The sequence below is a fragment of the Dendrobium catenatum genome, unplaced genomic scaffold, assembly GCF_001605985.2.
Source record: "Dendrobium catenatum unplaced genomic scaffold, ASM160598v2 fragScaff_scaffold_465, whole genome shotgun sequence".
Taxonomy (NCBI): domain Eukaryota; kingdom Viridiplantae; phylum Streptophyta; class Magnoliopsida; order Asparagales; family Orchidaceae; genus Dendrobium; species Dendrobium catenatum.
In genome coordinates this window covers 1,010,430-1,032,109 of record NW_021318927.1, presented here as the reverse complement: position 1 = coordinate 1,032,109, position 21,680 = coordinate 1,010,430, and the positions used below count along the sequence as shown (strand labels likewise).

At 35.6% G+C, this 21,680-nt stretch overlaps 1 protein-coding gene across 1 annotated transcript in view; it reads left to right on the top strand.

Moving 5' to 3' along the window:
* LOC110103189 (chaperone protein dnaJ 1, mitochondrial) overlaps nucleotides 1-21,680 on the top strand; it is a 79,798-nt gene that overhangs the window by 8,945 nt on the left and 49,173 nt on the right. Inside the window, exons 9-12 of the mRNA XM_028694365.1 lie at nucleotides 6,144-6,208; nucleotides 6,299-6,361; nucleotides 6,434-6,506; nucleotides 10,503-10,594. Coding sequence (XP_028550198.1) covers nucleotides 6,144-6,208; nucleotides 6,299-6,361; nucleotides 6,434-6,506; nucleotides 10,503-10,594 — 293 coding nt within the window. The remainder of the gene's footprint in view (nucleotides 1-6,143; nucleotides 6,209-6,298; nucleotides 6,362-6,433; nucleotides 6,507-10,502; nucleotides 10,595-21,680) is intronic.

Below are 21,680 nucleotides of genomic sequence, written 5' to 3'. Positions count from 1 at the left end.
CCTCTTGGACAGGGTGCCTTGCTCCAGCCAACCTAAATTATGATATGAAGTGTTTATAATTATCCAACCTTTATGGTAATTACACACATATGCCATATCATAATAATATTATATGCATCATATATCATATAAATATTCAATATAGACAACATGTTGAGCATTATTATATGCTATAAGTATACAGATCTTATTAGTAATGTACTTATGTCAGTATACATGCATTTCATATAGGTTGTACCAGATGAATGTCATGTCAAATAACTACTTTACTATGCATGTTGTGTATGCCATATCTAGACTAAATATGGTAATTTCTATTTTTATTCATGCTTTTACCTTAACTATTTCAGTAAAAGTTTGTACATGCAAATTTAACTAGTGAAAATTTAATATGATCATGCCAAAATGCTCAGAATTATATACCTATTACATATCAAAAGTTATACATTTAAAACTTGCTAAATCAATGATAATGCATTTTAATCAGATTTGAGAGAGAGAAGACTAAAATTCAAAATTATTGAAAATGAAAATTTGATTCGAGTTACCCACCACGATCAAAATACATTTCACAAATGGAAGGATGGACGGAAATGCCCCATAAGCGACTTTCTCTCTCCTTTCTCTCATCTTTCTATCCCCCCTCTTCTCTTCTTCTTATTCCTGGCTAAGCAACTGATGGGGATAACTTTGGGTTTGAGTGCTTTAATATTTGGGTAGTGGATTAGGATATTAAAAAAAAAAATCTTTTAGATGCAGCGCTGCAACACTCCTATTGAATATTCTAAACTCGAAATGCTGGCGCCACTGTGCTTGGGTCCCATGCAGATGTTCATGCTTGCAAGAATTTATATGAGGGTTATTTATAGGTCATTAATAAGTTCTTAATCATGTGAAAATTTTGGGTTACATTAGTATCCTTTACACATTATCATGATGCTCCTTTATGGGATTATTACATACTGACTAACAACATTAATGGGAAGATAAATGCCACTAAAATATCACATTTAGTGTGAGATTGGAAGATACATTTTTCAATGAATTCTTGATTCCTTTGTCAATTAAGGTAGAATCTTACTTAGTCCCAACTTTGATTAATAGACCATAGGTGTGCTTGTGGGTTTACACCAAAGCATACTACTTTTCCCTAGTAAGTCCAAGATGTATTTTTGTTGCGAAATGATGATCTCTTTGCTTGATCTTGCTATTTTTATGGCTAGGAAATATTTTCAAAACCGAAGTCCTTGATTTCAAGCTCTTCTGCTAAGAAATCTTTTAGCTTGTTTATTTCATCATGATTTCAGGTGAAGATAATATCATCAACATATTCGATCATGATGGAAATTTTAATTTAAAGTTATTTCTTGGTAAATAGTGTTGCTAGACCATCCTTGAGAGTACACTTATGCATTTTTAATCACCCTGGTGCATCTATTGAAACAAGCTCTTGGTGATTGTTTTAAGCTATATAGAGATTTTGTTTCAGTCTATAGACTTGGTTCATATTACTCTTTCTTTCAAATTTAGGAGGAATTCTCATATATGCTTCATCTCTAAATCTGCATTCGTAAAGGTTTTTCTTACATCTAGTTGATGTAGTGGCAAATCTTAATCAGAAGTAACATACCAAATTACATTGATAGTATTCACCTCAGAAACCGAGGCAAAGGTTTTCTGGTAATCAATTTCATAGGTTTGAGTGAAATTTTTTGCCCTTAAACTTTGTTTTGTATAGGTTGACACTTCTTTTACCTTTTTTTATTGAAGATCTATTTGTGTCTAGTAGGTTATGGGAAGATTTGAAAGGCTTGATGTACCATTTCTTTCAAGGGTTTACATTCTTCTTGAACTGCATTGTTTTATTCATGCAGTTTTTAGGCATTTTGAATAATATTTGTAATTTCTTGGACTTAGGAGACTTGTAATAGAGGCATAAAACTTTGGAGATAATCTATTATATGAATATAAGGAATGTTTATATGATTGGAGCAATTTCTTATGCTTTTCCTAATAGAAGCAATATGAATATTTCTATCATCTTTGGAACCAATGTTACCTTGCCATGTGAATTGACCTCAAGACTAGGGGTGTCAAAATCGGGTTATGGGTTGGGTTCGGGTCGAACCAGACACTGACCTGCTACTGTTTGACACTGACCCACTACTGTTTGAGACCCCTAGTCAAGACTTTTGCTCAACATTCTGTTTGGTTTAATGAAATGCTTTGCTCTACTTGGTGGCTGAATTTTTTTTTTCATTGTCTGGAATGAACGACATCTTTTTACCATGCTCGTTTTATATGGTCTTTGGAAGGCTGAGACTCAAGTAGGTTTTGAAAGGGGTGTCAATTGAGATACCAATAATGTTGAACAACAACAACAACAACAACAACATCAAGCCTTTGTCCTACTAAGTGGGGTCAGCTGCATGAATATTTTTTCTCCATTATGTCATGTTAAAAGTCAAATTCTCGTTTAAAGCTAATAAAGAAAGATCATTTTTAATATTTTTTAACCAAGTCTTTTTAGGTCTACCTGTACCTTTCTTAACATAAGTCAAATCTAATACCTCTATTTTCCTTACCGGGTCTCTATTTTATGTGGCCAAACTATCTAAGGCGACTCTCTCTAATCTTATCTTCCGCTGGCGCTACTCCAACCTTTTCACGTATATGCTCATTTCGTATCCTATCTCTAAGGGTAAAGCCACTCATTCAGCTGAGCATACTCATCTATGCAACACTTAACTTAGTATTATGCTTCTCTTTTAATGGCCAACATTTGGCACCATAAAGCATTTCATGTCTCACCACCATCTTATAGAATTTTCCCTTAAGTTTGAGCGGACTTTTTTATCACACAATAAGCTCGATGCATTCCTCCACTTCAACCATCCAACTTGAATTCTGCTGAAATTATTCCCATCTATCTCACCATCACTCTGAACAATAGATCCAAGATATCTAAAATGTGTACTCTTAGTAATGACTTGATCGCCCAAAGTCACAATCCCCACACTAGGTCTATTACTACTAAAATTACACTATATATATTCAGTTTTAGATCTATTCATGTGAAAATCTTTAGACTTTAAGGTTGACCTCCATAATTCAAGTTTACCTTCAACTCCCTCTCTAGTCTTATCAAATATCATCAGCAAAAAGCATATACCAAGGTACATCCTCTTGCAAATATACAGTGAGAACATCCATGACTAAAGCAAAAAGATATGGGCTTAAGGATGATCCTTGATGTAATCGGCTCGAACCAATAATGTTGGACTAACATCACAAAACATGTATTCATAATGAGAGTTAATGCTTTCGTCATGAATGTGAGTTTTGGGACGAATGATTACTTTTTGAAGAATTTTAACATCCATTGTAGTTTAAGATTTTTTTTAATATTGAGTAAATGACATTTGTGTCCTTATTAGTGAGTAGAGTGGCTAATAAAACACATTTTATGGCATTGGGTCTAGTTTGCTTCTTTGATGGGGGGAATATGCAAAAAATAGAGCATCTGAACATTTTGAGAGGAATGAGGTAGATCAGTCTATATCTGGGATGCGTTTGGGTGAGAGTTTGATAAGAAGTTTTGATTTTAGGATTCTTGATGGCATATAATTAATGAGATAGGCAGTAGTATGGATGACCTTATCTTAATAATATTTTGGAATGTTACTGGTGATCATAATTGATTGTGCAACCTCCAGAAGACATTTATTTTCCTTTATGCGATCACATTTTGTAAAAGAGCATGAAAAAAATAATTTTGGTGAACAATTCTTTTTTAAGTATGCCCCAAAAATGGAATGAAAATATTCATTCCATTATTAGTCTTGGGGACTTAAACCCGCATTTTAATTGAATCTTTATAAAGGAGTGGAATTTTTAGTAAGTGGAATTGTGTTCAAACTTTTCTTTTACTAGAAATATCTGAGTGGTTATAATGTTGTCATCAATGAAACTAGAAACCACCTAGAACTTAACAAGTTGTTTGTTTGAGATGGGCCTCATATGTCGCTATGGATTATTGCAAAATATTAGGAGGTTTGAAATGATGACTACACATGGAAGTTTGAATGTTTTTAGTTAATTAACAAGTGTCACACTCATCGTTTAGATTATAAATATTGTTAAAAAAAAAGTGTCATACTGAAATATCGTAGGATTTATGTTGATGAAAATGGAGGGGAACGATTTTTGTAGATAAATAAAAGTTTGATGACTAGGAGAATGTGCTACAACATGATTGTGCTTTAATTAGAGGAATATATTTATTGAACATGTTTATCTTTCCTTTTAGGAATTGCTTCATAATTTAGAAGGTAGAGATCAGTATTTTCCCTTGCTTTGCTAATTTTCCTTATCATATTGCTATCATGAAATTCACAATGAGTGGAAAAAAGATTAGTAATACAATTTATAACTTTGATTATTCTGCTTATTAATAATAACTTGTATGAAAGTTTATGAACCAAGAGAACCGAGTTAAGAACTAGAGAGCTAGTGATATTAATCGTCCCAATTTTAGTTACTTGATGTTGAACCATAAACAGTTTTACTGTATAGTCCTTTAGACATGGATAAAGGATTTGAATTTAGGGGCATCTACTGTCATATTATCAGAAGCTCTAGAGTCCACTGTTCAAGATTATGTATTTCCTTTTTGGAATTTAAGGCATTCAAGACCATAACTTTTTAAGCAATTACATTTATAATAATTTTTAGTGCAAAATATTTAGCTTGAATGGGATAATTGACGCTTGAAGAAGGTTTCTTGGATACTAAAATTTCCATGAGATCTTTGATTTATGGTAGGAGGCGGCACTAAAGGTTGTTATTCTTCCCAAGGCCATTTTGTGTCGACCATCATTATGGTTTGAATAAAACATTCTTCGAGGAAGGATGAGTTGACTTAAAATTCTCATAGATTGTGGAAGATAGAGAAATGTGGAAGAGAGAGAAAAGAGATGGATGAAATATATAGAAGTATGGCTCTGATACTACGTTAAAATAAAGGAGAGAAGAATGCTATATATTTTCATATTCACGAAGGTAGAAAGGGCACACTATTTACATTTGATACAAGCCCTCCTAGAATAGAATGGCAATAAGATAATTACCCAATGCCATGACTGAGTACATAAATTAAGAAGAAATAAGGAAGAAAGTTTACAGCAAAGCATGATACTAATACAAAAATAACAATATCAAGTCTTTATCCCATTAGGAATCGAAGGACTGGAATATAGCTGCCTTAGGCATGACTATAGGGAGAAATTCAGTGCTAGCGGACAGCCAGGTGGGGCTCTGTAGTTTGGCGGAGAGTTTGGATGGTAGCTGGGTGTGCAGCAGGATGTGGGACTTGAATGTTGGGACAATTTTGGCTTGGTGTTGACAGATGCAGGGAGTGATCAATGCAGTTGTTAGAGCAGATTGCAAGGCAGGATTCCCACATGATCAAAACTTTGACTTACATATTTACTGATTTACTTCTTTGTTGTCAGGCCTCCTGTCTTGGCATGTATTTCCTTTTAGATGCCAGTCTTCCGCATTGTCTAGCTTTCCTATACTCTATCTAGCTTTTTAGTTTTAACATACATATCCATACCATTTCAGTAAATTCTCTGTTGTTGCTATGCGCCTATATCTGCTTCTAGGCCCTTGTAGCTGCCTGGAGGTTTTTAATCTTTGGAATATTTGTTATATGATGATACCCTATCAGATTAATATATACCTGAAAACACCATAGCATGTATAGTTTTGAGCACACGCATCCATAAAATTTGATATCCACTGATATAGAAATGTTAGATAGTATATATTCTACTTTGTTCTCCCTTCTAGAACTTTTGGCCATTGATTATACTGCCATGAATCTGGAATTCGTAGCATGTAGCTTCTTATGTGGGTCATATGCTGGGCTAGAAATGAAGAATTACTGGATTTATTTTTTCTTGTGATATGCAATAGAAGTAATCATTGTTCAGCATGGAGACAACCGATCAAGTTTGCATTTTCTTGAATTTGAGTATAATTATAGTTTTATTTTGGAGATTGTCATATGTTCAGAAAACAATTGCTTTCAATTTTTTATTTTAAATTTTTGAATGCCATTGTCAAATTTTGGTATGCAGATGGAAGGGGTCATCCTGTCAATGCAAAGTTGTCTATGTGTCCTAATTGCAGAGGTACTGGAAAGGTAAGTATTTATTTTAGTTTGCTAAGGAATGTGGCATGATTCGTTGAGAACTTATAGTTGGATTAATTTATTATTTATCTCTTGGTTCAGGTTATAGTTTTTCCGTTCACATCCACCTGTGGTCCTTGCAAAGGATTTGGTAGAATAATTAAGGTTCGCATGCAAAAAAAGATTGTATGGTTCCTTAAATTTTTTGTCTTATGCTGATTGTTAACATACCTGTAGGAGCATTGCATGTTATGCAAAGGAGTAGGGGTTGTTGATGGTGTTAAGAGTGTTTACGTTACCATTCCTTCAGGTAACATATATTTTTTAATTCCACATTAAAGAAAAATCCCTTGCAATTGCCACTAGTAATTAACTTCTTATGGGGGTGAATAGATTTATATTTATAGAGTTGCTTTCATTTTCTTACTGATAAATCTATTCTTTAAAGGGGGTCATAACGAGCAGTAGTGAGAAGATCAAGGGTGTCAGGAGAGGGATAGAGCATCGAGAGTGAGAGAGCTCTTTGGGTGTTGATAGATTCGAAGATGGGCAATAAAGGTCAATAGAGCATAGAGTTGTTGGAATTTGTGTGTGAATGGGTGAGGGAGAGAGAAAAAGGCTGGCTTGGCTGCTGGAGTTACTGTGGTTATATCATGCTGAAATGTGGAGCATTATCAGGAGCGGAAGTGCTGGAAGATGCATTATTAGAAAGAGATTGGAGCTTGAATAGGGTTATTATGGACTTGTATTACAACGAGTGTTATGACTTTTGCGATCATTGATAGGACATGTGGCTAGAGTGGTAATATCATTGTAGCTTTGATGTAGACACATAAGAAGAAATTGACGCAATGGATAGAACTTAAAACAAACTTTATTAAAATAAAAGCAGACAACTAAGACTTGACATACACAACAAGAAATATTAGGAGAAATAAAAAAGACGCTATCCTCAGACAACTGTTAGAGCGGGTTCCTCACATGCATCGAATTGTAGGTTAAATAAGAAAAGTTCATAAGACTAGCAAACCGATGGTCCACCACTGCAAGATTGTCCAAATGCTCCCAAATCAACCAAAACACGACACCCTAAAGTTGCTTCACTGTTGAGAAGAAGGATACAGATGGAGTGGCAGTTGCGGAGAGACGAAGAGGTTAGAAGCCCGAGAAGAAGGGTGGAAAGAGCCCGCAGGATTTCCGGAGGGGATGAGAAAGAAGGGTGGAAAGAGCCTGCAGGATTTCCAAACAAACCCGCAGGTTTAATAGCAAATATACTCACAAATATCAACTTTACTAACTTTCAAACATTACATGTCCCCCATATATATAGGTATGAAAGGGAATACAAAGAGACACTAACATTAATTTTAACACAAGAAACTAAGCATCAAAAGCATTAAACCCAAATGCTTTTCACGGAAAAACATCCCAAACCTAAGAACCGAAGTGGTAGCCGCAGGAGCCAAGGAGGCCGAGCGGGAACCAAGGGGGCACAATCAAGGGAGGGAGCATAGGCACGGGAAACCAGCAGCCGGCCGGAATCCAAGGGGGGAAATGCAATGAAACCATGGAGGAAACCAAGGAGTCATGCATGGGAATACAAAACACCTATCTTGGGATTCCAAAAGCCATTTTTGGAACCCCAAGAGACATCATAAAAGAAGACTTTAAAACTCTAAATAACATTTAATAAAAAGTAAGATAATAAATGAACTAAAATGTTAGCTTATAATGAGCTAACCATTAATTCAATAAATGAACTAAAGTCCAGCTCATAAATGAGCTAAAATTTCTGCTCAAATAGTAGACTCAAGGGAAGCCAAAAATCTAATTATTTTTGACATGAGTTGACCCCCCTTTTGTCTACATCAAGCTTGCATGGCGTCTGAGTATGTTGGTTTCTTTTTTGTTGTTGTTGTAGTAAGCATATCTTCTTTAATCCTTAACACTGATGGAAGCTTTTTTTTTGGAATGGGGGTATCTACCTACTGTCACTCCAATGGGAGTGCTTGGCTGCGTAACTAATCCCTCGGCGGAACCTAGCGAGGCCATCCACGGGCATCGGATCCACACTTGCTTTGCCCTAATGATGGAAGCTTGATGAAAATTTTTTCAGAGCAAACAACCTCAAGACTCCTATGAAACTAAAGGACCTTAAGACTGAAGAAAATATCACAAAAAAATTTACAAGAAACTGATACGGTTCTTCCTGAACCGATCAAACTGGTCCCGCCTGGGCCGGTTCAATTCTATAGGAGACGGGCTAAGCCGCCTCCTTAAACAAGCCGCCAAGGCTTGTGGGCCCCCCTAGGGCGGAAATTAGAGAGAGGGAAGGGGGCGGCTAGCACATTGGGAAATCCTTTTGAATTTGGTTTATTCTAGGAAGGTTTTTATTGGCTTTTTATTAGGAAGTTGTATTTGAAAGAAGAGGGAGGCTAGGGTTAGGGCAGACATGCTTTGAGTTGTTCTCTTGGAGTTTTCCTTGGTGTCTTGGGCTGTAAACTCATTGTCTGGAGATTGGGAGAGAACGATCCTCCTCTCGAATTGAGGATCAATTGTATCTTGCTTTGTGTTTGCTTTGCTTTGATTCCATTATTATAATCTATCATTTTGGATTGATTTCATCCAGATTTTTGCATTATTCTTGCTGTTTTTTCCAATCATTGCTAGGGTTGCTTGCGAACTCAAGTATTTCCTCTTGGATTACTGGTGAACTCAAGTATTTCCTATCAGAAACCTCTTATGGTAACTATAAGAACTTTGCTGCTGTAATGAATTCCCTCAATTTTATTATCCACTATCCCAATCAAGAAAGCTCCGTTGTAATGGCCAAAAGCCTGCATCACTTCTGATGAATCCCCTTCCACAAATTCAATCTAACGTATTGTTGTCTTGAGTCCTTGCTTCAAACAATTTGTCTTAAAAGTCTGGTTGATGGGAAAAATGCAGTCACCTGAATATTGCAAGAACGATTCAAGCAGGCTAATGCCTTAATAGAAAGAAACAATGCAGAAGTAGAGAGGAAAAAAGGACAGCAGAGAACCTGTGGGAAAGGCCTTCTTTGAATTATGAAATCATTGCTGCTGTTTCCACAATGTTAGTGGTTGTTGTTCTATGTTCCCAGAGGTTTGAACGAGCACCACGCTGCAATGAATACCTAAACAAGTGGGTCGATTACTGTTGAAATAAATGCAAACTAGGTATGAAATTCCAGAAAACAGAAAACCTGAACAAGCCAAGATTCTTTCTCTTCAATTGCTTTCCCCGAATCTCCAAACTTCAGGGTAAACAGCTGCAGCTACTCCTTTTTCTTGAAATCTTGCAAACTTCAGTCGGTCGGTTCCTCTTGCTTCTGATTGGACCCTGTGTTACATTCTCTATTTTCCTGTCAATCTAAGTGAAAACTTCCAAGCCACTTTGTCTTTTCTCTGTTTTATTTATCAAACACAGACTCAAACAACTGCTATCATGTGGATAGACACTGGAACCCATTCCAGAAGCCAAGGAAAGCTGTGGAAATGGTACAGGAGATCTCGTGATTAATTTTGGTGGAGTCTCGGGCTTCATTACCATCTCCAAACCTCTCCAAAAATATAGAATGCTCCCTAAATTAGAACAAAACCTGTAGCTAAAACTCTTCAAAAAGCTGTTTTCTAACTGGATGGGGTATAATTAGGCTAGCCTCTCTTGATAGCACTTAGATGCTCCTTATTACAAGACTACCCTTATAAAAGAAGGAAGGGGAAAACATATCCAATAATAAAATTTAATTATCAAAAGGCCCCTAAAGACTAAATAAGAACTTTGACAGTCAACTACAAAGATTTGTGTTTGTTAATTCTATGTTGTTTATCTAATCATTTCATGTCTTTTATCTTATTTATAGTCCTTAGTTACATCTCGTAAAATCATTATTACTTCATTTGTCATCTTTATACCATTATTCTATTGTTCATTTTTGTAATTTGGTATAAAATCTTGGTCAGGTACTGTTTTGGTCGGCTTTCTTCTGCATATCTGCCTCTGGTTGAAAAAGTTTGTCAAACAATATGTTAAGATGAAAGTCTTGACTGCCAATCTCAGATATTATCATAAGATTAGTTTACGTTATGACAGTACAAAGGCTTTAGACTATCTTGATTCATTGATTGCTCATTATCCTGGCATCCTTTTCAAACTGAGGCTTCATTTGGGATGGCTTTCTTACTGCTTCTTAAGCAGCTTTCTAGTACAAAAATTTTAATTATTATGTTTTCTTGACTTTAGTTTCTTTTCTTTTACTATTATTTCAATACAATTGGTATAGGTGTTGATTCTGGTGATACAATTAAAGTGCCAAAAGCTGGAAATCAGGGTAGGCGGGGTGTTCTTCCTGGAGATCTTCATATCAAGCTTCAGGTGTTATCTCAAGTTATTATTATTTATTCATTTATTATTTTCAGGTGATTTTTGGTATTTGTTATACCATTGTAAGCGGTTGTAAGTCCCTGCTTTTACGTTACTTCAAGATTTTCCTTTATTATTGAAATTAGGAAAAAATGGATCTCTTGGTCAAGAAATTCAAGTGTGAGTAGAATCAATTGAGATGAAAATATATGAATATTGAATGTTACTGATTTATTATTATTTTTTTCTATTCTTTAATACAAATTTTGGCAATCACCTTGAATGCACAAAATATTATGAAATCATTTACAAGGATCTTTTAGGAGATGAACTTAAGATAGAATGTAATCAGTGGAGATAGAATTATGAAAATTGTGCAGTGTTGATTGTTATTTTGTTTGATAGTCATAACTTCTTTGATTTAAAATTTTGCAACTCTCTTAAAGTACAAGATAGTTTTGGACTTTCGAAGGAACCATGCTCTTGGCTTAGGGGTTTATGATAAGAAATACTTGTAGATCTCAAATATTTCCTATCAGTCTTCGAAAAACAGCGAGAATTCTCCATAGAAATCCTCACAAAACCACGAAAACAGTAGATAATTTTTATTATTTGATCAAAGGGAAATGGAAAATAGCAAGATGCCGCTAGAGCCTAAAAAATCTAAACCTAAGAGATATCAAATTTCAGCCAAATTCAAGATGCCCTAACCCTAGGAAAACCAACTATTTAATGCATACAATCCAAAAGGAAATTTCTAAACAGTCCCTGCATTCAAATTTCCCTCCTAACTCCCCCAAAAATCCTTCCCAAAAAGCTCCCTTGGACCCGGCGGTTTCTAGCAGCATGTAGGAGAGGCGGAAGAGTTTTGCCTCTATCCGCCTGAGCCGGTCCCGTGTGAACCGGCTGGACAGGTCCAATGGACCGCTCTAACAGTTTCCTCAACTCTTTTGGAGGTCTGAAACAAGCCAGTAGGATTTCACAAACTTGTTGAGTTGAAATTCCTTGTGATTTTTCTTGGTTAGTGAAATTAATGTGGGTTTATTTTGCTTATGAGGATTGAGTTTTTCTTAGGCACAAGCCCTCTTGACTAATACATCCATGCTTATAAGTGGAGAATACTTTCAATTAATGATTTTGATTGTGCTCAATGGTTTAGACCTGCTGTGCCAAAGTCTTGCACAGCCATTAGATATTACTCAAACTGAAGGTTGGCAAGCTAATCATAAATCTTTGAGCATGTCATCCTCATATAAACATGGGGGATATCTTGAAGTTAAGACCTAGAGTGTTCTATCCAAAAGGAGGCTTCAAGACTCGCATTCAAAAAGATCCGAGTCATACAAATAATGTTGTATAGCAAATGCTGATGATGCTGTTGCTCGATATTAGGGAAATACATCTCATAGAGATTGGCCGATGGAAGATCCTGGTGGCATCTAAGAAGGTCAGACCTCCATCTATACGATCCTTCATACTGTTAAGCATCTAAAGAATGTTGCAAGGAAACATTAATCTCCTCAAAATATTTGAACAAAAATGTCCTATTAGAAGAAGCTTGCTCAAAAATAAGAAAAATCTAGTTAAGCTTCCTTAATAAAATATTGGAAGCTTACTAATAGATCTCAATTGGAGCAAAAGAAGCCCAAGATCCAATCTTAGAAAATCAATGAACAAGAATGTCATGTTGCTTTGCTGGTTCGATAAACTCGACTGGCACATGAAAGTTCTCAAGCTTTGTTCAACATCGGGCACAATTTAAACACAACAAGCTTAACTAAATGAAACAAAATAACTCTTTAACAAACAAGCCTAAGAAGAGTCAAGATACAAAGATGACTTTAACTGTTGAATCCATAATGCATTTCCATTAGCTCAAAGTCCATCGGTCTAGACATGATTTTCCAAAGCTTATAAATCCAAGATTAGAGCTAACCCTGTGGATTTGAGAAGACTCTATATTAGAATTCGTATGTCCAGCTTTCTAAAAACTCTTTGAGTTTGAAGACCAAGCAAAGTGTCTCTTTTGTTCAAGAAGTTCAAGGGTCGACTTGATTAAGTTATTTCAACTAAACCAACCAGGGATAAAACTAAGTGCGTGGATCCAACACAATATGGTAGTGGAGTTCACGCTTGTATATATAATAGCTTAATAAGTCCTAGGATAAAACTAGGTTTTCCCCAACTCACAATCCCAAGGTCAGTACTGATCTTATAGATTTGACAAGCATAGCAACAAAATGCTGCAGCATATGTGCACATTATCTCACTATAGTAAAGGGATATACATCAACCATTTCAAAAAGTGCCACTCATGTTAAACCTTCAATAATGAATGCCTTCACCAACCATCAAATTTCTTGTAGTCTAATGGTTTCCTAGCTTTTGAAAGTTTGCACTCTGACATTGTTATGCACACGTTTATCTTTCTTGCCATTGAGTATAAAAGTGGATTAACAAAATACCACTTAAAGAGATTAAGATCGAATTTTAGTGAACCTCTTTCGAGACCTGATCATCAATAGATTTAGAGTATCACATCAAGCGTTTCAGGTAATGGTATAGCCTTTAAAAAGTATACAAATTAATTATTTTACTAAGCACATAATATTGATTAGTATACTCTTAATATACAACTTGATGGTTAATCGCCCAAGTAAAGAATTCAATATTACCTTTGCAAAGCTGCCTTATAAAATTCTTTAAAAATAAAAGAGAATTACATGATAAGCTAATAGAAACTTAATGGGTGTATGAATGTATCAAAAAACCTAACCAAATGTGGTGATCCAATCAACTCTTTGTTTTCTTAGGTTTGGAGATTTAAGTTCAAGCTACCCTTAATTAGTATTGTCCGAAGTTATGTCCTTGCTCAAGAAGAAACTATCGGTGTATAGTTTGAAGAACTTTAACCCCTTTGTGAAGTTCGACTCCACCCAACAAAATTTAGAAAACCACAATGCAAGGATAAGTGATTTAGTCCTCAAATGAAAAATGTATAATTCTCCATCACAACATTGATGCCAAATTCAACCCAAATTGGGAATGATCATTCATCTTTGAAAGACGGATATGAAGGGTGAGGCTACTTCTTGTTATGGAGGGCATAAGGCCCATCATTCCTATAGATGACCATTATCTTAGAAAGTATTATTAGGGGTTGACTAAGCCATCATGTAATCTTATCAAAGCCCATATGCCAAAGGTCGAGCTTTGCCATTACCTCAATAAACTCATATAGGTAGCCAAATTAGTTCTCATATATGATTTGACTCTATAAGTTTTAGGACACATCTAGACTAGAACTAGCGCCACAAGCTCATGGAACAATCCTATTTATATCATTTTATCATCCCATAATTAGAGTTTGAACATGCAAGGGTTTTTTAAATGTTTAACACTTGATGGTTTGAAATCAATCTAGTGATGATGGCTTGTCATGTAATAGCTAACTAAGAGAGTGTGGTTGAATTTGCAGCAGTGTGTCACAATGAAAGCACAAAAGCAATGAAAGCACAAAAGGTAGGAAGAATTTATGAGGCTTAAATATGGATGGGTTAAAAGTTAAATGGGAAGGTGCTAGATGAGCGCCAAAGGCCTGATTGATTGTTATACCACGATTAATTAAGTTATTTGGTGCTATTGAAGGGGCTAGCGTGAGGGTAATTTGCCAACGCCTATGTTATGCATGCTATGTATGTTTTGAATATTATGAATGTTATGCATGATATGTATCTTATATATGTTATGTGATGTGAGCAAAAATTTGGGAAAAGCCCCAAATTTTTGCGAGCAAAAGCTAAACTTCCTAGGATATAGAAAAAACATAAAATACTCAAAAACTTGACAAAATACAACTTTATATTATAAAAGGACTTTCAAACTACGCTTACAAACGTTTGACATAAAGACACCTTAAACACCTAAACTTGCTTTGCCTTGAGAAGAAGGATACAGGTTGGGTGGTCACTTGTGGATAGAAGAAAGAGATAAGGAGCCGAGAAGGAGGAGAAGCTCGCAAGCTTTCCTAGAAGAAGGAGAAGGGATGGGGACATAGCTCGCAAGCTATTCCCAAAGAAAAAACCCTTAGGTTTTCTTACTCAAAAAATTGGCACATAACACTCTCTTTTTTAATACAAAACATCTCCTATTTATAAGAAAAGAAAGAATCTAAACAACCATAGCACCTCCAACCAAATCCAATCAGATTTAGGGAAATGAAAGGCCAAAAGACATCACAACATCCCACAAAACTGCAATGAAAACAGGGATAAAGAAGCACGGGAAACCCAACTAGAAGTCACGGAAAGCCCAGCTAGCATGGGACCCGAAGAGCCAGCACAGGAAACAGGGCAGCACTTCACGGAAAAACAGCCAGGGGGTGAAGTTTTTGAGTATTTTATGTTTTTTCTATATCCTAGGAAGTTTAGCTTTTGCTCGCAAATTTGGGGCTTTTCCCAAATTTTTGCTCGCATCAATTTGGTATCAGAGCCAGGTTGGTATATCCTAGGTTATTGAGGCAAATTGTTGTATGAGTCTTGGTGTCATGTGAGTTTTTTTTTTTTAAAGTCATGAGTCATAGTCCATGCAATCAACCTTCGGAAGCCTCAGGACAAGATTCAAGGCAAACTCAAGCTTCATCAGGAGATGAATTCTTTCAACCAGAGGAGAATCTGATGTAGGCAAGGGGGGGGGGGGTCAAAACAAGTTGAGTTTTAAATTTGGTGAGCTTCTAAAATCAGCTCATTAATGAGCCTCTTCTACTTATTTAGCTCATTAATTGGAGAAATTATTGTATTTAAAAGCTCATTATAATCTTCTTAATAAATTAGCACAAGCTAACTTATTTTCAAAAATTGACTTAAAATCTGGATATTGGCAAATCCAGCTAAAAGAAGAAGATCGTTATAAAACAACTTTTACAGTACCATTCGGTCAATATAAATAGAATGTAATGCCTTTCGGCTTAAAAAATGCTCCCTCAGAGTCTATGAAGTATTAGAAGTTAGAAGTGGGTTCTTCCGCTTCTGTCCTCCTACCGCCCCCATTAATCGAAGAGAAATACAGACTTGCCAGCTAGATCGGATTACTCCGACATGGCTCTGATACCAAAATTACACTTTTGAATTGCGAAATAAAAACTGAAATAAAATCTTATATGTATAATGTAATTTATCATGCATCTTGTGCATGTTATACATGTTATGTTATATTATGTACGTTCTATATGTTATGCATGTTCTGTATGTTATGCCATCTATGTTATGCATGTGTTGTATGTTATGCCATTTATGTTATGCATGTATGTGTGCATGTGTATATGTAATTGTATGCATGTATGTGTTTATGTATATGTGTATATGCGTGTATATGTATGTTAAGTTTTTATGCAATGTATGTTATTCATGTTAAGCATTTTATGTAGGTATCTACCTTGTGACCAATAATAAAGCGATAACCTTAAAGGAGTTAGTAGAATGCATCCCAAATGCTCATAAATCCATTCAATGCTTTAGCATTAAACCAAGTTGTAATTAAAAGCTAGCATGATCTATTTGATGACTACATTGCCTTCAATTCCCTAGAGTAGAGTTCTCTACACCTTAAAGGATGTAAGACATTCCTTTAAATGGACCAAATCAATTCACAAAAGCTTAAGTGGCCATAGAATAATTAGAAGAAGTCAGAAAATTGCGATGTTGACGGGGACTTTTATTTTGATGGGGATTTTTAATTTTAGGTAGTTCTTTCCCTCATATCTCACTCCCACTTTGTAAGGATTAGTGTTAGACCGGTCTAGCCGATCCATACAGGACCAGCATACGTAACAGGGGTGAACACAGAAGAGCCACACGCTCTCTCCAGTTGGCAGCAAGAATTGGGAAAGTTTTTGGAGGGATTTAGGAGGGAAATTTCAAAGTAGGGGTTGTTTAGAGATTTCCTTTTGAATTTTATGTATTAAGTAGTATGTTTTGCTAGGGTTAGAATTTGAAATTTGGCTGAAATTTGAGATCTCTCTTACGTTATCTAGGGATTTGGGAGCGATAGATCTTCCTCTCAAATTGAGGATCTCTTGTATCTTATTATTTTCTTCCTTCTACTATTAAATCAAGAGTGTTTTGCTGGATTTTTCCTACACTAAATCTTCAGAATCTGTTTGGTGAGATTGTTGAAATTTTGATTTCAGTAATTCTTTATTGTTTCTTCTATTGTTTCCTATCAATTAGTTTGAGGGTTGTTAAGGAGTTTGAACAAGTCAAAGGGAGGTAATCTTTGTTGCTCTAGCTCAAGGATTAGGCTTGGAGGGTTGAGTGTTGCTTAGGTTGATCATTTTGAGTGATTTAGGTTGATATGTGCCTTTGGAATAAACTAAGTTAGCTCTTAGGGTTTGGGTAGTTGACATAGGGTCTGGGGAACCTTGGGAAATAAGTTAGATTGGGCATGGTCCATGGTTTGGTCACTTTATGTTGGTTTGACCTATTTAGGTTGATTTGACTTATTTTAATGTCTAGGTGACCTAGAGATTGGTCCATTAGGTTAGGTGAGGCCACTAGTGTTCATACTAGTTAGGCTTAAGGTTTGTTTTGGTTTAGGTCAACCTAGGTTAGCTCCATCATAATATTAGACTAGTCTTGAACTATTTTAAAATGCAATGTTGACCTATGATTCTGAGGTTGACTAGGATAGATCCCCTAGGTTGACTATGATAAGTCCCACATTGGTCAATTAGATTAGTTATGACCATAGAGGTTTTTAGTTGGACTATTGACCTTAGTTGACTAAATGTGTTAGTGTGAGGCCCCTTAGGATATACTATAAGGTAAGGCAGTGTTTCCTGAGGTCTAGGTAAAGCAGTTGGTTAATAGGTCAAGCCTATTATGTGGGGTAAAGTTGATTATTGAGTCAATGTTTGACTTGAATTGATCCTAGAGTGAATCAAGCTGAGGCTAATATGAACTAGAGTAAAGATCTGTGCTTAATCACATTATCAAAATGCCTTAATAGGTAACTTAGACTGGCCTAGGTAGAGATTGCTCAAAAGTCTATTTGGTTTAGTTAATAAAATATTTTAGTTTTTTTTCTCTTGTCGAAACACTATTTAAAAGAAAAATAACTTTCTAGATTCTCTCATATTTACTAAATTCCATGCTTGGCATAAAAACTTCCTTAATGATTTTGTTATTTTTGGACTTAATTGGTGTTTGAATGTTGGCTTTCTTCTCTCCTTTTGGATATACATTATATGCTAACATTTATGTTACCTTGATCTAGGGGTGTAAGTGAGCCAAATCGGCTCACGAGCCAACTCGAGCTCGACTCATTTATGGGCTCACAAGTTGAGTTCGAGCTTGATGAGGCTCGGCTAGAGAGCTTGCGAGTCGGCTTGAATAATTTTTAAGATTTTTTTTTAAAAATAAAGTAATTACTATTTTATTAAATTTAAATTAAAAGAAAGTTGTAGTTAGTTTAAAAGAAAAAAATGTTAAAGATGTAGTGCAATATATATATATATATTAATGTTGCAGCTATACTATAAAGAATAATATACTCTATAATATAGCTGCTATAGTGTTGTAGTTAGTTTAACAAAAAAATACGAAGTTAAAGCTGTAGCTAAAAAAAATGCAAGACACCTATTTTATCCAATAGAAAAAAGCAATGGTCGCCTGCCGCGTGCAATCGATTTAAAATCGGGCATAAAAACACTGAATGGCGGGCATAAACCGAAATCGAGCCCTCGTTGAGCTTGTTTCTGTGTCGCGAGTCGAGCTCTAGCACGACTTTTGAGCTCTACTCCAGTTCGAGTGTCACAACCCGGCCCATATGCTCGACTTAACGAGGTGGGAACTAAAAATCAGATGGTAGAATTAATTCAGTACAATTCATAAGCAATACAACATACAACTTTCTCATTTCAACTTAAGAGCCACTATATACACAGTCCAAAATCCATTCATTTCACCTTTTGGAAAAAGAAAAACTTAAAGTTTACATTCGTAGATTTTACCTGTTTTCATTATTATGTCATCTTCTATAAACAAATTCTTCCCTTTCGGCCTTTTTTAATTCTGGAGATTTACCTGAAACATTAATTTGGTGGGTTGATTTTACTAAGTAAACTCCCTGGGCAATTTTTTTACTTGTAAACAATTTAACATGGATTAGTATAATACATATAATCGTTGATATAGGTCTACTCATTTAACATTTAATATACATTTTCTTTATTTGTTTCATTTTATTTTATTCATTCATTTATACATATCATATCATATTATTGTATAACATTTATAACACTTTAATACATATTCCTTTTCCATTTTAACATGTATTCCTTTTTTCAATTTCATTAGTACAGGAGCACCGTCTAAATGTATCAAAGGTACAACGATTTTCATTTTCTTTTCTATTTCCATTTCGATTTAACGTGCACGGGTACATTGCTTCCCCAGCCAGTACCATACGAAGGTGAACTCCTATCTTTCATTATCTTTTACATTTTCCATTTTTCATTTAATCATTATTTATACATTTGCATACATTGCATATGCATATCTATAAATATTACCTTTCACTTTATTGAAACTTTCAAACATTTATAACTGATGCAATTAATCAGAGGACTATAATCATTAAATATTTATACCTTCAACATTTATAATTTATGCAAATAATCAAATATTTAGAAGACTGTATGCATAAAATATAATCATGAAATAACATCATTTACCCACTTTAGTTTCCCCTTTCAATCTTCGTCCTGTATTGAGGATATTTAACTGTTCACAATAACATAATAATTTAAGTAATATTAAATCTCAATTTGAACGATTCAACAAACATTTGATTTCTTCCATATAAAATTACCTCACAGTAGTTTTTCTTTCTTGTTGAATTCTTGAAGAACCCATGATGCAGGACTAAGTATTATTTAAATCAATGCGATAAGAACTTGCACGTTTTTGAATAAGAGCAATTAATAATTATGAACGTTAGCCACTAAACGACAATAGAAAATAAAAGAGGGGAGGCTTCACTTAGGCCAAATCACATGCTAAGAGCGAGAATCACCAAAGTAATTAGAATTTTCAACAGATGCAAATTAAGTAGATGTTCAATAGAATCCCTAGGTTAACAATGAGATTAGAAATCATAGAAAATCAAAACTCAAATCCTACGTTTACTAAGCGAATGCAGAGAGCTTTGGCATGACTCCTTGTGATTGAATCATAACCTACTACAGCAGAGGATTAGAAGAGAATTTGAATAGGGGAAAAAGTTCACCCTCACCCTCATCGTGAAACGGAAGTGATTTGTCACTGAACGTTGGCAAGTTGCTCTTCGATTGCTTCAAACAAGGTGAAGATGATACGATCCAGGTATTCTTCAGCTGAATTGTCTATTTCCGAGTTGACGTCGAGGAATGTTGACCGGAGGATGTTGATGTTTCCTTGCTCGTTGTAGACGAAGTCGGAGGAAAAATCGGGATCAGCCATTCATCGATTCCGTAAGGGTGAAGTGTTGGCGATGAAGATCTTTGCTTCCATTAAGGATTCCTCTTGAGAGAAAGAAGTTCCTCTCAAGGATTCAAGTGGAGAAGAGGGAGAGAGGTGGCCGGCCAAAGATGGGGGCTTAGGGAGGAAATAGGTTCAGATTTTGGGAGGTAGGATGGAGGAAAATTAGGGAATTTGTTTCCCCTAATTGATTCTTAAACTTGGAAAGAATTAAACGTGGAAAGGGGTGAGAGGGAGGGGCGGGTAGGTGAGAGGGAGGGGTTTTGAAATCTTCCCAAAGAGAGGAGTCAACAATTTGGAAAGAAATCAAGGGGAATTAAAAGGGGGAGGGGGGGGGGGGCATAGAAAAAGGGATAGAGAAAGAGGGGGTCGGAGGTTTCAATAGGGAAGAGGGATTTAGGGAGAGGCATTTAAGGGTTGCTTGTTTTGGACTTGGATATTTGTAAAGGTGTAATTAAATTCAACTGAATTTAAATTCAAATAGGATTTAATTTTAGAAACTTTTCAAAAATAGAATTTCGTAATTTAGGAAATAAATCAAATTCAAATTAAATTTGAATATGAATTAAATAGGCTTCCTATCTTAGAAAAACCAAATTGGAAAGGATTGAATACAAGCCTTGATGTGGGAATTCCCAAGGGGGGCCGACGGCTTAGATGGGTTGGCCGCCGGTTTTGGGTCAGGGGAGATGGGGGTCGGGTGGGGTAGGGAGCTAGGGGTGCTAACCAAAGCCAAGGGGGCGGTGGGCTTGTGGTTGGCCGGAGGTGGGAGGTTTAAAGGGGTGGCTGGCGGCTTAAGGTTGTAGGTGGACCGAGAGATGGAAGGGAAGGGAGGGAAAAGAGAAAGAAAATTATGAAGAAACTAGCTACGAACCCGAACTCTTTCAAGGTTGGTGGGTGATCCGCTTCCCTCTCCAAGGGATTTCTTTCCAAACCCTTTCAAGCTCTCACAAGAACTCAATATGCAGAAAATTTTATAATTCATTCATTAACCTTCAAAAGAAAACATAAGGGCTATATAGTCTCATACAGTAGACGGGAAAATAAAAAGATGACTTAGCCCTTTGGGCTTACACATGACAAACCCTTAATTAAGGGGTACAAGGGGAAATACAACTAAAACAATTACAAAAAGCAAATAAATAAAACAAGTACATATGAGGACTTAAAAATAGATCGACACGATCTTGGCCGTAGAACGGCGACCACGCCTCTGATAAACTTTCCATGCTCTGATGTCCCCATTAACCCAACTCCTTCAACTTGATTTCTTTCCCTTCTAAAATTTCTAATATTAAATAATATAAATTTTCATGAAATGGAATTTAATAACAAATTTAATAAAAATTTATTATAGAAATTTTACTTACAAAAAGGGGATTTTTCAAATCCCAAAATCTTTCTCTTTCTCTTTCAAAATCTCTTCTCTTTGCTTCCAAATCGCTTTCTCTTCCTTTAATAAAACATCATTTACTTTAGGTAAAGCAAAACAAAAGAATTCATATGAAAATGGAAGGAAGAAATTCAATAACATGCTTCCCTTTTTCTCCTCGGTCATTTCTCTCGTTCGTTGAAATTTCTTC